This window comes from Colobus angolensis, unplaced genomic scaffold, assembly GCF_000951035.1.
Source record: "Colobus angolensis palliatus isolate OR3802 unplaced genomic scaffold, Cang.pa_1.0 Scaffold276, whole genome shotgun sequence".
In the NCBI taxonomy this organism is placed as follows: Eukaryota; Metazoa; Chordata; class Mammalia; order Primates; family Cercopithecidae; genus Colobus; species Colobus angolensis.
Window position 1 is genome coordinate 420,710 of NW_012115999.1, and position 20,057 is coordinate 440,766.

Sequence of the window (20,057 nt, forward strand, 5' to 3'; positions counted from 1 at the left end):
GAGGGGTCACGCGAAAAGCGTAAGAAGGAACAACGGCAACCTTTAGGAGCAAAAACCAGCCCCTGCCTACAGTCAGCAAGGAAATGGACTTCAGTCCTACAACCGCAGGGGACTGAATTCAGCTGATATCCTGGATAAGCTCCAAAGCAGATTCATCATCAGAGTCCCCCTAAAAAACAGAGCCCCACAAACACCTTGATATCAGCCCTGTGAGACTCTAAGAAGTAGACCTAGGTACGCTCTGCTGTACCCAGACTTCTGGCCTTGTGAAATAATAAATTTATGTGGTTATAAACTGCTAAGTATTTGGTGACTTGTTACAGCAGCAATAAAAAAAAATTAAAAAATACAATCAGTGAGGACCCTGACAACAGAAGCAAATCAACCTCTCTGGCCAAAATTTGCTAGTCCACTACTATGGCTCCTTCCTGCAGTCCAAAACAGATGGGAGGTTTCTGTGGGACAGGAGAGTGGCCCTGTCCTTACTCTGGGAAAGGTACATGCTGCTTTAGGAAGGACCCAAGGGAAAGTTAGGAAAAGTTCACCTGCCCAGCACACCCTATAGCCAAATACACCTTGCTGAGCAGCAAGACAATAGAAGCTCCTGCCAGGTGGCCCTGAGGTCCTCCTAGAAGTTGTTAACTCAACAGTACAAATGCAATGAGCACTCTGGAACAAGTCTCCCTCATGACTAAGTGCATTTATCCCACAGATAATATTTCATATAGCCACCTACCTTTGTTTTCATCAAAAGGATATCTTGTGAGTTGAGTCCAGCTCCCAGAAAATACGTGACACATAATAAGAACTCAACAAATATTGCTCAATGCATGAGTAAGATTTTTAAGTAAAAAGCAGAGAACACCTAACGGAAACTGCTCTTAACCCCAGGGAACTTTAAAAACACAACAGCATTCTGACATCCAGTATTAATTTTCACACAAGATACAGACTAAGGCATAAATAAGAATCTTTGGGTGAAAGGCCTTGACAATATCTGAGCAAGAATGCAGTTTTTCATGGAAATATTCGCCAGGACCACTTTGCTTGGTATGAATGATCTAACACTGATCTACAGAAGAAAACTTCCATCTCTTTTGAGACAGTCTCACTCTGTCACCCAGGCTGGAATGCAGTGGAGTGATCTCAGCTCACTGCAACCTCCACCTCCTGGGTTCAAGTGATTTTTGTGCCTCAGCCTCTTGAGTAGCTGGGATTACAGGTATGTGCCACCATGCCTGCCCGACAAATTTTTGTATTTTTAGTAGAGGGGGGTTTCACCATGTTGACCAGGCTAGTCTTGAACTCCTGGCCTCAAGTGATCCACCCATCTCAGCCCCTGCAACGTGCTGGGATTACAACAGACGTGAGCCACTGTGCCTGGCTGAAAACTTCTATCTTGAAGCAACTGTTTTCAAGGACATAATTTCTATTACTCATGTCAATTAAATTATCAACTTCTATTTATTGAGCACCTATTGTGTGCCAGGCCCCACGCCAGGCTCTTCATATGTATAACCAATAATCACAACAAAGGGTCAAATACATTAAGTGAATGTAGAAGAAGAGATAACTGAGGCTTATGGGGACTAAATAACTGATCCAACGTCAATGCTAGTAAAATATTCAAATGCAATACTCAAACCCAGATCCAGCAGACTCTCCCACACTGCCACACTTTCCCCATGTTGCCAAAACACTGCTTTCCAGAGCACCCAGATTCTGAAGGAGGCCCAGGAGAAAGTCACAATATCCTTGGCTGGAAACAGGGAAACACACACACACACACACACACACACACACACACAAAAGAAGTAGAAATGTTTCAAAATATGTCTCTTATGAAATTCCACTTTTAGTTCAGAAGCACATGTTGAAAGAAGAGTTTCTCTCCCTGTCATGTTGGGCCTTGCATCTGCTTGCTGCTACTGCTGCTGTTCTTGGCGCAGTTAACTGCCCATGTGCAAGTTACCACATGTCACATCCATCTACTGTCACACGTTGAAATTTCAACTAAATAGCAAGAGAAAAAGGCTGCTTAATGCAAATCAAGTATCAGTCCCTGCATTCCAATTAAGGCCATGCTTAATTCAATAAGTAAGAGTCACATTTCAAAATGTTTCGAAGTCATTTCATCCCAAAGGCTTCCTCAAAAATCATCTCTACACAAAACAATCCTGATCACTCATTCTATTCTAACTCAAGAGCCCCATTTTGAAGAGAAGTCTCTTGGTAACAGCAGAGGGGTAGAAGCAGAACCTGAGATGCTCCACAAACTCAAGAGATGTGCAGAAGTCACCTGGTAGCAGCCACCTTAATCAACACCTGGTCATAAACCAATGGATCCACAAAGCACAACCACAACACAGCAGGATGGGATGCAGTGTGGCTGATGGTTCTGAAGGTGCATTTCCCTGCACTCTGTCATGCTGCTAATCCTCTCAGAGAGCTACTGTCAGGTTGAAGTGTGAGCTGTTAACTGTCAGATGATGATGGCCAAACAGTCATTCTACTATGAGTGTAATTCAGGCATTATGGGAGTGGAGGGATTCTACTGGGTTGTGTACACAATAGATGTTTAATGAGTAAACACAAATGAAACAGAATGAATGGGCACAGCACCAGAACAAATTACGACGTCTTCTAACAACACCCATCTTTTCCAAAATTTCAATAATTCCAACTGAAAGGGTGAGCATTCCAGTCATGTAGTGAAGCAGCCCAAAACAGTCCAAGAAAATGATTTTGTAATGAATTTTTGTACCATTCATAATAACCTTTGACCCTCTAGGACTCACACAAAAAAGACCAACAGGCTGCAAATGTCTGCACAAGTCAGCTTCTCTAACGTTTTAGGCCAGTTACTTAGAGTTGCAAAGATCCCCATAGAGAAATATATCTTAATTTAAATTATAACACGGGGCCGGGCACGGTGACTCACGCCTTTAATCCCAACACTTTGGGAGGCCGAGGTGGGCAAATCACTCGAGCTCAGGAGTTCGAGACCAGCTGGGCAACATAGTGAAACCCTATCTCTACTAAAAATACAAAAAATAGCTGGGCGTGGTGGCAGGCGCCTATAGTCCCAGCTACTCGAAGGCTGAGGCATGAGAATCACTTGAGCCTGAGGCGGAGGTTGCAGTGAGTCGAGATGCCGCCACTGCACTCCAGCCTGGGCAACAGAGTGAGATGGATCTTAGCTCACTGCAACCTCCGCCTCCCAGGCTCAAGCGATTCTCCTGCCTCAGCCTCCCTAGTAGCTGGAATTATAGGTACCCGCCATCTCGCTCAGCTATTTTTTGTATTTTTGTAGAGACAAGGTTTCACCATGTTGGCCAGGCTGGTCTCAAACTCCTGACCTCACATGATCTGCCCACCTTGGACTCTGAAAGTACTGGGATTATAGGCGTGAGCCACCATGCCTGGCCAATACAAAAACTTTTTGATTGTCAATCAAGAGTATGAATCCCAAGGTATGTTTCCAAGGTCACATTCTAGGGTACGATCTGGGGACAGGGTCCAGAAACTGAATATTCTTAATTCCCTGGGAGGACCAACTCTCTATAAAGAATTTGTGCTATACACAATCCAAGAGTATTACAATTTCATTTTATTATAATAAGGAACATCTCTTTCCAGATACATTCTTCCTCCAGGAATCTTCCCCTGGTTTTAAGAGAATCTATCTGGTGAGTAGAAAACCAGAATCCCGGATATTAAAGATGATGTTTGGGGTAAGGAGAGGAATTTCACCAGAGTTCTCAGAACACCTAGAGACATATTTGTTCTGGAACTATACAAAACATTCTGATGGCCAAACTGCTCAGGCTCACCTACATTTTTTGGTTAAGAATGAATGGGTATTCTCACAGAGTGCTTCTCTGAACTATTGATTCCTAGGCTGAAAAAACTTTGTCGGAATTTTTCCTTGCAATTTTATTACTAATTAAGCTAATTAGTGTGGTCTCATCTAATTCCAGGGCCTTCCAACTGTTGACAGCCCACAATGTCATCTTTATGATGGGTTTTTAAACATAAATAGATATCCATCTTCCCATCAATGGTTTCAAGACTTTATTTTTTTAAATATGAAGAACCCTGTTTTCAAAAGAACTCTTGCTTAGTATTACAATAGTTAAAAATATGAAAACGCAGGTCTTCTCTGATGGAAATAAGCACAAAAAACTTTTGGCTTAAACTCAGCCACATCCAGCTTATTCCTCCAATTCACCCTTTGGGAGATGGCCCAAAAGTCTGAAAGAACACTAAGAACACTTAGAATACCACTGAACTAAATTATATCACAAACTCCCAGCCAGCCGTACTTTTCTACAAAACAAAGTCATGTTGTCCAAGGAAAAACCTCACATTCCAAAAGCATTAGCGTTTGAAGTTTCTCCACTGAGCAAGTCTACTCACCAGGATTGGCTTCAGGATGTCCACGTTGGAATGAAGTACTTGCCCTGCTGCAGCCAGTTTCTCCCTTGGTAGGCCACAAAGCTCGGAAACTTCTTGGTCACCAAGTTGAATCACCTCTTCTGATTTTGATCCATTGCACAGACTGGTCAAATGTAACTGGTAGCCTTGCAAAAATACCTGGAAGCATTTCATGCAAAGAGAGACAAGCACCAGGACTATGAAGATCGGAAGCTGGGTCCTTGAAGTCTTTGGGAGAACTTCTTATTGATACAGCTTTGAAGATCTTAAAACAGGTACCATTGCAACAATCCAATGCATCAGGTCTCTTTACTAAACCTCAGAATGTATCAAAGCACATGGCACAATGACAGGACACTTAAAACCTGCAAGTTGCATTAACTCAATACCTCTCATACTCTTGTCCCTCTTGCAAAGAAAAATCCCGAGTCCAACTCATTTTCTTAAGAGTGGGACACATGATTTGGCAAATAGGAATCCAGAGTCTGAATTCCTGGAACCACTTTTATTAGAGGAACAACATCCTCACTATTTTGCAATTTATGTTGTCTTTAAGTAGTATTGGGCTGAAATATAGGGAGAAAGCATTTATGCTGTTTATCTGTAAGTATAGATATTTAACTGACACAGAACTGTGTTCTAACAATTTCAGAATTTGGAATTCTCCATTTTACTTGCCCTAGAGCAGAGTGCCAGAAAGCCAGGCCTCTTATCATCTCACTGAGAGGCCAATTCTAAGTCATTCTTATCTTTTCTTTATACCAAACCCACTAGAGAGCCTCTTCGTGGTCGTATTTTACTTAACTGCCTTTCTGGGCCTCAACAATTCTTCTTCACACGTGGTCTAATGGACCACAAGCTTTGAAAGAAGAAGGGCCTATTTATCGTGCTCACTTTGCATCTATAGTGCTGAAACATTATAGCCAGTATTTGTTGAATGAATGAACAATGCAGACTCTTTATTACACCATTACTAACTGCCCCGTTAGTTTAAACTGGTGCAGGCTGCTGTGCTTATAAAACAACCTAAGGGAAGCCATGGACCAAAAGCCTCTCAAAACCCATGCAGCTTTTGAAACACAGCAGAGCATTTGGCCTACCATGATTCCCATTAAGTTTTTGCTGACTGCCAGAGACACTCAAGCACACTTCAGTTCTACTTGTTTCTTTAACTGGTCCTTGCTGCTAGGCTGTCAGCCTACAGTTAGCGTCTGTGTTTAAGAATACTGACAACAGGCCAGGTGCAGTGGCTTACGCCTGCCATCCCAGCACTTTGGGAGGCCGAGGCGGACGGATCACCTGAGGTCAGGAGTTTAAGACCAGCCTGGCCAACCAACATGGAGAAACCCCGTCTCTACTAAAAACACAAAAATTAGCCAGGTGTGGTGGTGCATGCCTGTAATCCCAGCTACTCAGGAGGCTGAGGCAGGAGAATTGCTTGAACCTGGGAGGCAGAAGTTGCAGTGAGCTGAGATCATGCCATGGCACTCCAGCCTGGGCAATAGAGCAAGACTCCAACTCAAAAAAAAAAAGAATACTAACAACAGAGGGCCTTTGTTGATGTTATCTTCTGCCTCTGCCCAATCATGCTTTGTTCCCTTTCCTGTCCTTACACAAGTACTGATCCCAAGAATTTTTCAATAAATGTCTTGTGTGTTCAAAAAAAAGAATACTGACAACAAACTCCAAGGACCATTCAAGGGCCATCTCCATGCTTAGGATGCCCCTTATTTTAAACTAATTAGATGTGACAGATATGAAATTGGAAGAGGGCAATGGAAATTATGCTAAATGCAACTACTTTCAAAAGCCTGATGCCTTTGGCCCCTCTCCTGACCACACAATTGGTAAACATAAGGCATATTTTCCTAGTTTCAGAAGGGCAAGCAGTAAGCACATTTTTCTAATTTTAAAAATTCTAGATCATGTGAAGCAAAAAGGTTATTTTCAAGAATAAACATTTCCACTACTTCTGCTTCTTGTAAAGACAAGCTAGTATGCAGACATGAGACAGGGGAGGAAGCAGTTCCCCTTTCTGCCAGAGAATATGCTCAAAAAGTATCTCTGAAAAATCAATAACCATGCAAGCTGGGTCTGGTGCTACCCATTGCACAAGAGCTGCCTAATAATGATGCCAGAGGAAGTTTTCTATGATTCTAAAGTTAAAATTCAACATAAACACTAATATTATTTCCAGATTTTATAAAAATTCCTTTTTTTATTTTTCTGAGATGGAGTCTCGCTCTGTCACCCAGGCTGGAGTGCCGCAACAGGATCTTGGCTCACTGCAACCTCTGCCTCCCAGGTTCAAATGACTCTCCTCTCTCAGCCTCACAAGTAGCTGGGACTATATATAGGTGCATGCCACCATGCTTAGCTAATTTTTGTATTTTTAGTAGAGACAGGTTTTGCCATGTTGGCCAGGGTGGTCTCGAACTCCTGACCTCAAGTGATCTGCCTGCCTTGGCCTCCCAAAGTGCTGGGATTATAGACATGGGATTATAGACCTTTGAAGTGATCTCGCCCATCCCACCTGAGCTTTGTGACACTAGTCCACTCATTTCTGTCTCCCCAGTGCCGTCTCACAGAGCTAAAATTGGAGAGATTTAAAGCCTTATTCCCACAAGCTGCAGGGACTGATCTCCTATTTAATGCAAAGCAAGCAATGGTTCTCAACTCAGTGCCACTGCATTTGGCCCTGATTTTATAAAATTCTTAAAAGTCGGCCAGGCACAGTGGTTCATGCCTGTAATCCCAGCACTTTGGGAGGCCGAGGCGGGCAGATCACGAGGTCAGGAGATCGAGACCATCCTGGCTAACATGATGAAACCCCTACAAAAAAATAGAAAAAATTAGCCAGGCTTGGTGGCAGGCGCCTGTAGTCCCAGCTACTCAGGAGGCTGAGGCAGGAGAACAGCATGAACCTGGGAGGCGGAGCTTGCAATGAGCCAAGATCATGCCACTGCATTCCAGCCTGGGTGACAGAGCGAGACTCCATCTCAAAAAAAAAAAAAAAGCCGGGCGCGGTGGCTCAAGCCTGTAATCCCAGCACTTTGGGAGGCCGAGACGGGCGGATCACGAGGTCAGGAGATCGAGACCATCCTGGCTAACACGGTGAAACCCCGTCTCTACTAAAAATACAAAAAAACTAGCCGGGCGAGGTGGCAGGCACCTGTAGTCCCAGCTACTTGGGAGGCTGAGGCAGGAGAATGGCGTAAACCCGGGAGGCGGAGCTTGCAGTGAGCTGAGATCCGGCCACTGCACTCCAGCCTGGGCGACAGAGCGAGACTCCGTCTCAACAACAACAAAAAAAATTCTTAAAGTCTCCAAATATACCCTTGTCTAAAGTCTCCTGTCTTCAATTTTTTAGACAGAGTTTCTCCAGATCAATAATCCTTAACCATGGTTATTGTCTCAGAACTGTGACTATTTTTTAAGTTTAACTCAACTTAAAATATATCCCTTACAGGAGGAAGTCATCACAAATGCCAAGTGACAAGCCAGAAATCAATTTTATTTCAACCAGCTGGCCCATGACGCCAGGTTGCATATTCCACTCCTGGATGGTTTGGCAATTCCTGCCTGAATAGGGAAGTAAAATTAAGTGAAGTTGAATTCAAACTACCTCCCTCCCCTTCACCACCATTACTAGGACAGGGGCTTATTCATTTCTTTCCAGTAGCTGCACAACGTAATTGCCATCAGCCCCACTGAGGAAGCTGGAGACGTCAGCTCACCTTGTGGAGAATGACATCAGCCCTCAGCATCTTGTCCACAGTAGACTTTGGGAGAGAGAGGTTGTGATACAGGAACCCAGAGAAGGTTTCATTGTCCACCAGGAAATCCTGAAGCTTCAAGTCTATTGAGAAATAGTGTTTCATTTTTATTTAGTAAGTAACTCCAAAAAAGAAAAAGAAAAAAGTGGGCACAATGGGACAGTGGAGAAACATATCATAATATTGATGATCAACAGTCGCCTGGCTAAGCGCACACAGGAATGAGACAGGGGAGCATTGCCATATCAAGAGAGGCATGAAAATATTGCTTTCTGGTAACATGTTGAGCCTCACCCAGCATGTGCTCCTCAACTCAGTGTGATGGTACCATTACACACACACACACACAGCCTTTCCTTTTCTTTTTTTTAATTTTGAGATGGAGTCTTGCCCTGTCGCCCAGGTTGGAGTGCAATGGTGCGATCTCAGCTCACTGCAACCTCCACCTCCCGGGTTCAAGAGATTCTCCTGCCTCAGCTTCCCAAGTAGCTGGGATTACAGGTGTGCACCACCATGCCTGGCTAATTTATTTATTTATTTTTTAATCTTTAGTACAGATGCGGTGTCACCATGTGGGCAGGCTGGTCTCGAACTCGTGATCTTGTGATCCACCTGCCTAGGCCTCCCAAAGTGCTGGGATTACAGGCGTGACCCACCGCACCCAGCCTTTCCTTGCTTTTCAAGCATGAAGTCAAACGTTTGAAATGATCTCACCCATCCCACCTGAGCTTTGTCATACTAGTCCATTCATTCCCGTCTCCCCAGTGCCATCTCACAGAGCTAAAATTGGAGAGATTTAAAGCCTTATTCCCACAAGCTGCAGAGACTGATCTCCTATTTAATGCAAAGCAAGCAACGGTTCTCAAACTTAAGAATGCATCAGAATCACCTGGAGGGCTTATTAAACCGCAAACTGCTGGGCCCCACCCCCAGAGTTTCCAATACAGCAGGCCTGGGATGCGACAGGAGAATCACTTACAGGTGATGCTGCTGCTGACCTGGGGACCATGTTTTGGCAAACACTGGCAGAGTGCATTATGCATATCAAAATGCCTTCACAGACGTGGTCTCATTTTAATTCCAAACATAAAACATGTGATACAAAGCTCTAAAACCCAGGTCTGCCAGGCTTTAGGAAAACACATAAACATATATTTAAACACACAAACTTATATTACAAATCAGCCCTATTGAATGATTTGATTGCTAAAGGATTTCATACAGAATCTCTCTAAATAATAGGACCTCTTGGTACATTTAGAAAAGGCTTCAATCCAGTGCAGCAAAACAGAAAAAGCACCACTAAGAATCCAGCATTGTAGTCCCTAGAGTTGGAGGCTGTGTCTGGTGGCGTCACTGTGTACTTCATGTCATCTTTTTGAACCTCAGTTTCTTGATCTCCAAAATGAGAGGTTTCTGACCAGATGCTTGGTAGCAGCTCTATGACTCTGAAACAGTATAGTTTTCCCTGACTCATTTGACTGTCTACCTCTCCTCCTTCCAACCCACTCTCCTAACAGCTTAACTTCTTTGTAATAACGATGAAACCAGCTCATCAGGACCACACAAACCGAGTCCACAGGCCCAGGCACTAAGCAACCTCTAGAGGGCAAACTTTGCAAACTGAAATCATTTACCAGACGAGAAACAGGTTTGATCTGAAAATGGGGCTACAGTGTGAGGCTTAATGAGGACAGGAGTTAATCCTCAGAGCTAAGAAGGTCACATGCAGAGATAAAGTAGCAGGAGGGCCTGACAGCCCAGCCAGTCTCTCATCAATGCTGCATGACCCAGGTGTATTCTGCTTTAGGCAAACTTTAGTAATATTGAGTTATATAGACAGGATACATTGAGCAAGATTCACATCGCTAGAGAAATGATTCACTGCTACCCCTCTATGGCTAGCTCCTAGTCATCCCTCATGACAGCCAGTAGCTGTTCCTAGACCCAGTTAGTGTCCCTCAGAATCAGTGCTCCTGCAAACTGCTACTACGTACCTGATGCTTCCCATCACATATGACCCTACACTGTTACCATTGGGTTCTCTACTACAGCTGTCAAACCTCAGAGCACCTGAGCTTCATTTAGGGAGCATGCTAAAATGCAGTTTCTTGGGCCCGATCCCCAGAAATTCTGAAATAGTGGGTCTAGAATGCAGAAACCACGAATCTACATTTGAATAAGTATCCCTTGCACTTTTAATGTTCGGGGAGGGAGGTGTGGAACCACAGTTTAAGGAACATTGTTTTACTTGCATGCTGTCTCCACCAGACTGTGCCTACAGGATAGGGAATATGTGTTCTCAGTACCACCAGTGCCCAGATCAGACCTGACACAGAATTACTGCCCAGTGAAGGGTAGCTAATACTAAATACTAGGAGATGGGATTAGGGCTGACAAGGTTCCAAAAGTTATCTGAGCACCATCACAGGAGATTTCCTTTTAGCTGATCAGGTCCAGGAAGAGCCCAGGGATGTCAGGACCATCCCCAGGCCACACCCCAAGAGTGAACAGGACAGCTAACCACTAGAACTGCCTTCCCAGGAACAGAAAGCGACATCCGAGGTCCCTTTCTGTTCTTGGGAGAACCAGGAAGGAAGGTGTAAGCTGGTGGCTTCAGCTGAGGACTGGTGTGAAAAGATAGACACTGATCACTGTACAACCGTGGACAAAGCACCACCCCGGGAATCAGAAACCTGAGTTCTATATCCATTTATTTGTCGGGTCATTTCATGTAGTTGTGCCTCCACTGCCTTACCTATAAAACGAAGGGTCAAAAAAGGCCTCTGTGAAACCTCAACAGAAACAGAATACACGTATTAGCTAACGCTCACTGACTAGGTGGGCCACAGAGTCCTCCTGAGCAGAGCCAGAGCAATACATCATATTGCACCAGGGAACTTCGAAACAGCTCCCTCCTCCCTAAGCAGCGTGGCAGAAGTGTGGGAGGGTGACCCAGGCCACCCTTGCAATGGGCCTAGGTCATCCTGCAACACTCTCCAGACCAGTGAGGGTGCTCAGCATGTTTATAAGACTATTCTGTTATGTCAACAGGCTCTGAAGATGAGAACATCTGGATGTGATCAAGCTCCAATGTCCTATCAGTGAATCCCCCGATAAGACATAAGAACCCAGAGGCTGATTAAACAGTCAACAACCCTTGGCTGTGCACGTGCATGGTATGGTAGGTTCGCTGGGTGGGGAAGCAGCAGTGAGGGCCAAAGATCCTCAGCTACAAAGAACTTGCAGCCTGATCACGTGGAAATCCACCCATGTAGGCTTAGAGTCACGCACTAGCACCACCCTGTGTGAAAACAGGAAGGCAACATAGTGTAGTATACCGGTTCTCAAACATGACTGCCTGTTAGACTCAGCTGGGGGCTTCACAAAAATCCCAAAGCCCAGGCCACACCATGGAGCAACTAATGAGAACTGCTAGGGTAAGACCCTGGCATCAGAATTTAATAAAACTTGACTGGGCGTGGTGGCTCACACCTGTAATCCCAGCACTTGGGGAGGCCCGAGGTGGGCGGATCACTTGAGGTCAGGAGTTCGAGATCAGCCTGGTGAAACCCCGTGTCTATTAAACATATCAAAATTAGCTGAGTGTGGTGGTGGGTACCTGTAATCCCAGCTACTTGGGAGGCTGAGGCAGGAGAATCACTTGAACCTGGGAGGCGGAGGTTGCACTGAGCAGAGATTGCACCATTGCACTCCAGCCTGGGTGACGGAGCGAGACTCTGTCTCCAAAAAAGAATTTAATAAAACTTCTCAGGTGATTCCAATCAAGTCTGAGAAACAGTGATGTGGAGGAAACATCAGGGTTTGGGACCAGAAAAACCTAAATTTGATGCCGTACTCCACTGTGAAATAGCTGTGATTGTGAGGAAGTGACTTTACCTCCCTGAGCACAAATTTTCTTACCAGTTAAGTGAATTAAGTGAAATAGTATCCACATTTCAAAGATATGAAGACCAGAGATATTCATCATGGTAGGTGCTCAATATATGGTAATAATTTGTGATTACCAAAAAGATTCTTTCATTCAACTCTACCACTGTACGACAATGCCATTTATAGAAAACATGGAACACAGTCCCTGCCTTTGAGGAACTTTCAAGGCTGAAAGGGGAGATAAAGAGGCAAATCAATTCGAGAAGGCAGAAGGAAGGATAAGAAAGCCAAAAGGAGACAGTAAATGGAAGCGCTGGCCCAGAACGAGGTTTCTCTGTAAGTGCTTTATGGGGAGCAACCGGACTGGAGCCAAGTTCTGGAAAAGGACAGAGTCAAAAATCACTGGGAGCTGTGGCTGGACAGGAAGGGGCAAGACCTCTCATGATGACAATGACCAGGACATTTTGTGGTCATAATGCTATGCACATAGTAGATTCTCAACAAATGAATAAACAAGCAGATAATTAGAGGGGAGATTTCTCAAAACCTCAGATTTGGGTGGCAGGAAGGGGAGAAAAAAGGAGGGGGTGAGGACAGAGTACAGTGGCTTTGTACCTGCTGGTCTCAGTCTTCTCCACTATGTTGCTGGCAGGAAAATGGGTGGAAAGCCAAGAATATCTAGAAAGTCAGATGTCTGAAACATACCTTCTCCTCTGACCCCATCCTCATGGCATGGCCCATGAGTCACCTCCTCCAGGAAGCCTGCCCGGGCCTTCCCACCCTCAAGCTGGGTTAAGGGCTGGCTCTTTTTTGTGACTTTCTTTTTTGAGACAGAGTTTTGCTCCTTCACCTGGCGTGAAGTGGCCCGCTCTTGGCTCACTGCAACCTCCACCGCCTAGGTTCAAGCAATTCACCTGCCTTGGCCTCCCAAGTAGTTGGGATTACAGGTGCCCACCATCACACCCAGCTAATCTTTTTTTTTTTTTTTTTTTGTATTTTTAGTAGAGACAGGGCTTCGCCATGTTGGCCAGGCTGGTCTTGAACTCCTGACCTCAGGTGATCCACCTACCTTGGCCTCCCAAAGTGCTAGGATTACAGGTGTGAGCCACCGCACCCAGCCTTTTGTGACTCTTTTGTGCCCAACATCCTATGTTTCCCACTAGTACCACATAGATCAAGCTGCAGTCACCCGTGATATATCCTGCTCCCAGAAGAACAGAAACTCCTTGAGGGTCAGAATTTGTATTTCCAAAGCCAGCAGTGCCTGGCACAGAGGAGGCACTCAGTGAACAGGAGGAATGAATGAATGGATGAATGGATGAACTAATAAATGAATAAATACAAATGAGTGAATAAATTAATAACCTGATATGATTTGGGGGAATTGCCAATTGCAGAGAAGTAAATTCACCTTGCAGTGAGTTAGGAAAAGATGAAGCAGGACATGAACTTGAAACAAACCAGGTGAAGAGGACACAAGAGTTCCGCTAAGCCCACTCAGCTGCGTCAGCCCAGGTCAACAGGACAGAGGAAGGCTAAGTTCATTAAATGATAAAATGGAGATGACAATGGCATCCGCCTCATTGGGCTGAGCTAGGTGTTAAATGAGAAAATGTACCTGCAGACCTAGTATAATCCAGGCAATGAGTAAGGTACCAGGTAAAGGATGGCTAATATCTTCATTTTCAGGAATGACTGATCTGAACAGATTTGTGGCTAATTTAACCGTAAAGCATATTCAGAATAGACAAGACACAGAAGTGGCTTTGGCAGCTAAGTTGAGATGTTGAATTTGTGATCTAACATATATGCACATGTGTGTATGTGTGTGCATATGTATGCATGTATTATAATACATATTAGCCTGGCTGAGTTCCTAAGACAGAATTATTGAGTTCTTTCTGCTGATACTATCTATAAGGTAAAGGAAAGGTTGAAGCTGACTGATTTGTCTATTCATAACTTTATAAAAGAATAAATAAATCTAGTATTTTACAGGGAATCACCAGGAATGATCATATCTGCCAGTCACTGGAAGGACGGATATAGGTGGAAGGTGACCTGGACAAAAGACCAATCATTCCACACAAGACAGGGAATACTTCCTGAACAGGATAGTCATTTAGCCATTTAACTTTGGCTAACGAGTTAATGCAGACCTGGATTTTATAATCAGTAAAACGTGTGGGTTGGAGAAGATGATCTCTGAGGTCTTCTCAACTTGACATTGAAAGGAACACAGGGCAAAACAAAATCAGCACTGGATGCAGCATCGGAGGGTCTGAATTCAAGAGTCAGTTCTGCCATTTCCTGACTGTATAATCATGAAGCTCACTTTCCCCCTTATTTAAATCTCCCTAAGCCTCAGTTTCCTTGGATATAAAATGAGGCTAATACAGCACTTTGGGAGGCCAAGATGGGTGGATCAACTGAGGTTGGGAGTTCAAGACCAGCCTGACCAACATGAAGAAACCCCATCTTTACTAAAAATACAAAATTAGCCTGGCGCGGTGGCGCATGTCTGTAATCCCAGCTACTCGGGAGGCTGAGGCAGGAGAATTGCTTGAACCTGGGAGGCAGAGGTTGCAGTGAGCTGAGATCGCGCCATTGCAATCCTGCCTGGGCAACAAGAGTGACGCTCTGTCTCAAAAAAAAAAAAAAAATGGGGCTGATAATATTCACAGGTTGTTGCGCAAACCAAAGATCAAGAACGTGAACGTGCTCTTTCACGTGTTCTTTCAGGGGAAAAAGCTGACTTGCTCCAAGTGTTTGCTCGGGTAACTGGAAGGTATGACCTCTGTCACAGGATGCGGAGCTGGGCTACTGCTGCCAGCAGAAGAGAAAGTCACTATCCAGCAGAAGGTCAAGAGAGCTCTCCCACCACAGTCTCTTCAACACAGAGCAAAATACTTGATCTGCTGAGCTCAGCCTCCTTGGTTTTGCCTGGAGGAGCAAACAGTGGCCTACCAACTAGCCAAGAGCTTCGCTGTGTGCACCATAAAGTGGGGCAAAGGAAAGGAAAAAGCACAAAGCACAGATGAAATGTGTGTTTGTGGGCTGGGGAAGAAACGAGGCAGAACCCACAGCTTCTTGCCACACATCTAGGCCTCTGGGACCAAGGTGAGGAACGCGCTTGCACGTGCAGGCAGAGGGGTGTGATGCGGGGTGGGGGCCAGGTCCTGCTTTCCCAGCCATTCAGTGTTCCTTCAGTTCTCTGAGCATAGAGGACAAGGAAGGTGGGAGGAGGGAAGAGAGGGAGGAAAGGGGTGGAGGACCTGCGGGGAGGCAAGAGAAGAAGGAGGAGAGGAGAGCAGGGAGGGCAGCTCAGGAAGGCGGAGGAGGGAAGCCCTTTGCTGAGCTGAGCTGAGCTGAGCCAGATGGGGTTACTCTCGGTCAGTGCCCTCCAGTCCCCAGCTCGGGTTTCAAGATCTCTGTCTTCTCTTTTGCTCAACATGAAAAGGAACCAAAGCAATCAGCTGCTTTAGAAGTGGGTGGAGGAGGCAAATGAAAAAACAGAAGTAGGGAAAATCACATCAGTATCCCAGGCCCAGATGGTCTTCTTCAATGCACCCCCTGGGGTGGGGGTGCGGGTGGGGTGGGGGGTCTCCCAGCCTGCTTGGAGCTGTCAACTGGGCAGGGCCTGGGAGGGGGAGGCAAATTCTAACTCGTGGTTTTAAGCACTGAGCTTGTCCAGCCTTATAAATAAGACTTTGAAACTTCTCTGCTATACAAGAGCTGGTAACAAATACAGTCCAGTGGCTTTATGGTAATTTTTGGTGTTTTGTTTTCCTGATGCTCTGCTGTCTTCTTGAAGAACAGATGCTGCCTGCTTCACCAATGGCTGAGCGCTCTCTGGGAAGACCTGGTTGGTGGGTGCTCAGGAGAAGGGGTGAGGCAGGGTGATGCAGCCGCTCCTTCAGGTGACTCCTTAGGGCAGGGGAGAGTAGGTCAGGGGTGTGTGGTGCACACAGCCTAAGGACACCCATGCTGTTCATCCCAGCCTGGGCTTTGCAACCTAGGAGACGCTTCCTTCTCTAAAGAGAAGGCTTGCCAAGGGATACCAAGACATACCTGAAAAAACTCAGTTCCAGAAAGTTCCAGTTATGTGGCCTTGGGAAAGTCAGTTAGGCTCTCTGAGGGCCCCTATAAAATGGCTTCAAGGAGTGGCTTCAGTCCCTTCTGCGGGTTGAGGAAATGGTGTTTGTCCCCTCCTAAGGATGCAGCAACAAGGCACCATCCTGGAAGCAGAGAGCAGCCCTCACCAGACGCCAAACCTGCCAACACCTTCATTTTGGATTCCCAGCCTCCAGAACTATGAGAAGTAAATTTTTATTGTGTATAAATTACCCAGTCTCAAGAATTTTCTTCTAGCAGCACAAACAGAATAAGACAATACCCATATCTTACTGAGAAGAGTGAAGGTGGGAGATGTTACTGGAAGCCCGTAGAATGAGGGTTGAAGACCCTGAATGTAACAAGTCCCCCAAAGAGCCAGTGCAGCCCCAGAGGGAAACGATGTCCTGGTCACACTGGCCAGGGCGTGGAAGGGCACAGTCAGGCTGGCTTTGAAGCTCAGAAGGAAGTGGAAGATAACACTAAGACATAACATTGATCCAAATGAATTTTGGATCTGAACAGAAAGAGAAGAAGAAACAAAGAACAAACATCAGAAAAAGCAAGAAGATAGCTGAGAAGAAAACTCTGCCTGAAGACCAGAGAGGCAGAAAGATGAGAGAGGACATGTGGAAGACAAAAGGAGTGAAGAGAAGGTAAGAGATAGAAAGTATGAAGAAATACAGTCCAGAATCAGGAAAGATACATCAAACACAAGGGGCAGAGAGAAAAAGAAAAGAGAGTTTGAGGCATTCAGTTCTCAAGGATGAGGTGGTCTCTGACTGAAAAAAGGGGCCAGACACTTCAAACACCACACAACATGGGACTAGAATCAGCCTGCATGGCCCTGAGAAGTCCAGGCACAAAGAGAATGGAAAAAAGATGAGTTTACAAGTTAGGGATGAGATCCTTCCTAAGGTTGGTCTAAGGAAGAATTAACATGCACAATGTATAAATAGTTTAATTTTTTTTTTAACTTTTAAAATTAACAGGCCAGACGCGGTGGCTCAAGCCTGTAATCCCAGCACTTTGGGAGGCCGAGACAGGTGGATCACGAGGTCAGGAGATCAAGACCATCCTGGCTAACACCATGAAACCCTGTCTCTACTAAAAAATACAAAAAACTAGCCAGGCGAGGTGGCGGGCACCTGTAGTCCCAGCTACTCGGGAGGCTGAGGCAGGGGAATGGCGTAAACCCGGGAGGTGGAGCTTGCAGTGAGCTGAGATCGGCCACTGCACTCCAGCCTGAGTGACAGAGTGAGACTCCATCTCAAAAATAAATAAATAAATTAATTAATTAAATCAACAAAATGTATTAAGGGACATAGTAGTGCTCTGTGGGCATAGAAAAGTGACACATATTTACTAAGCATTAGGCACACTATTAGCATTATTTTCCAGAATCTTTAAGAACAGCTTGTAAACAAAGGTATTATTATTATTTCCATCTCAAAAATAAATAAATTAATTAATTAATTAAATCAACAAAATGTATTAAGGGACATAGTAGTGCTCTGTGGGCATAGAAAAGTGACACATATTTACTAAGCATTAGGCACACTATTAGCATTATTTTCCAGAATCTTTAAGAACAGCTTGTAAACAAAGGTATTATTATTATTTCCATTTTTCAAATGAGGAAACAGATCTGGAGAATATCTTGCTCAGAGTCATAGAACAAACAAGTGGTAAATTTGAACCCAAACAGCTTTGACTGCAAAACTTTGGTTCTTTCCACTATATCAGTAATGTAATGAAATGTTTTAAAGATGCTTCATCATGATTTTGGCCTCAAAAGCTGGGGATGGCACCTATGCTTCCTAATGTTGGAATAAGCAACATGGCAGCATAGTGTGGGGAGAAAATGCTGAGCCTGACAGACCCCAATTCAATGTACAGCTTTACTCTGTAATCTTGTACAACAGATATTATCCTTTTGAGCCTTAGTTTCCTCACCAATGAAATGGAAATAACAATACCAATTTGCCCCTGCTAGTGCTGTTTGAAGCCTTCAATGTAATAATATATGAAAAGTGCAAAATGGCATCATCATCCAGTGCAACTCAGTCTGTTGAACAGTGTCACTGAGATTGCCTTTTGGTGCCTCAATGCAACAGTGACGAGAGGACCAGAAATGGGAAAGCTTTCAATGAGAAACAAACTAGACTCCCCAAATTGCTCTTTGCCACCCACAGAATAAATAAACCTTATGCTGGAAAAGCAGGAGACATGCAACACTGTTCTTGATGTTAAGAATTTAAAACTTTTTAAAGGCAGTCTGATATTTGTGGGGGTTCATGCTGTTCTGTAATCGAATGCAATTGTGTTTTCTATTCGTGTCTGAGTAAAGCTGATCTTTGATTTGATTTAGTTCAAGCAATATTTCAACATTGCAGTGGAGCATTGCACCCCACCCCCACCTGCTTACAGCCCAGCTGGGGCCAGGCCCTTGCCCTGGATGGAAATCAAGGACCTGGTTTCTGAGATGTAGCCTGGCTTTGACAGGTCTGGGAAAACTCATGGTATGTGGAAAGGTTTCAAAATATATAATTCTAAGGCCTCAAATAAAAACTTTTGACAAGCGCATACATATAGAACGTGAATTGCAATCACCTAAAGATTTCAAAGAATTTCCATTTTGATGACATAATGTTGACACATGTGTCACCAGATCTCCCAACAAGATGACACAATGGGGGTCCACAAGGAAAGAAAATATAGTCTGAGGCGGCAACCTCAACTTTAGTGGCTGCCTGAATGGGTGAGGGGGTTCACGTGGAAAATGAGAAGTGACTGTGAGTCACAGGTTGTTCTTTCTAGATGGGCCTTGGGAAACACTCCAACAGTGCCTGAAGACAGGAAGGGGAGTGAATCCAGAATTTCTTTCCAAAGCCCTCTTGTCTCCTTTCTCATCCCAGCGAGCCCATATCCCATGTCTTGTGACTTTAGGGAAGCTTCTGGCTACCCAGAGCTGCTCTCTTTAGGATATAACAACAACAGAGCATGAGAAACTGGAATTCTGGTCTTACTACTGCCGCTTGCCAGCTGTGCTTTCTTCGGCAAGTTACTTGGCCTCTCTGAACTTCAGCTCCTTCATGTGAGTATCCCCTACATTTTATGATGATTGTGAAAAAGCAGTGAGCTACAGAACAAGCCTGGTACCTATGCTGGGCCAGGCACTGTACTAAGTGCTTCCCCTTATTAGTCCATTAATTTGCCACAACAGTCCTGAGGGAGGTACTACTGTTATCCCATTTTGAGGAAACTGAGGCACAGAGATGTATGGAATTATCCATGGTTACACAGCTGATAAGCATCAAGCCAAGATTTGAACCTAGAGCAATCTGGCTGCCAAGTCTGTTCTCTTAACACCAAATTGTATTTCCCAGGGAATATTTAATAGACATTAATTTTCTACCCACTTCCTTCAACTCCCTGCCACAGCCAACTACCTTGCCATGTCACCAAAGCCACCCTGCTCCCTGGAGCTCATATCTTTTTGATTTTCAAAAATCAAACCAGAATCAAAGGTCCAGAATCAAACCCCACTGAGTCCTTAGTACTATCAGTAAATCCGACAGCCAGAGAGGCATGACCCTTTTCCCTAAGTAAAATCCAGTATAACCCCGGGGACTAACTTCCAAAAAGTATTAGTCAGAGCCATATCACAAAGGTCAAACAGGCTGGGCGTAGTGGCTCACACCTGTAATCCCAGCACTTTGGGAGGCTGACGCACCTGACGTCAGGAGTTTAACATGACAAACATGGTCAGGAGTTCAAACATGGTCAGGAGTTCAATTGGTCAACATGGCATAAACCCCGTCTCTATTAAAAAAT

The 20,057-nt window shown here is 44.7% G+C and overlaps 1 protein-coding gene across 2 annotated transcripts in view; it reads right to left on the bottom strand.

The window, feature by feature from the left end:
• ABCA1 (ATP-binding cassette, sub-family A (ABC1), member 1) overlaps positions 1–20,057 on the bottom strand; it is a 149,594-nt gene that overhangs the window by 73,743 nt on the left and 55,794 nt on the right. For both annotated transcript variants that reach the window (XM_011948232.1, XM_011948235.1), the window contains 2 exons: positions 8,175–8,296; positions 4,420–4,596 (listed from right to left, as the gene is read on the bottom strand). In XM_011948232.1, coding sequence (XP_011803622.1) covers positions 4,420–4,596; positions 8,175–8,296 — 299 coding nt within the window. The remainder of the gene's footprint in view (positions 1–4,419; positions 4,597–8,174; positions 8,297–20,057) is intronic.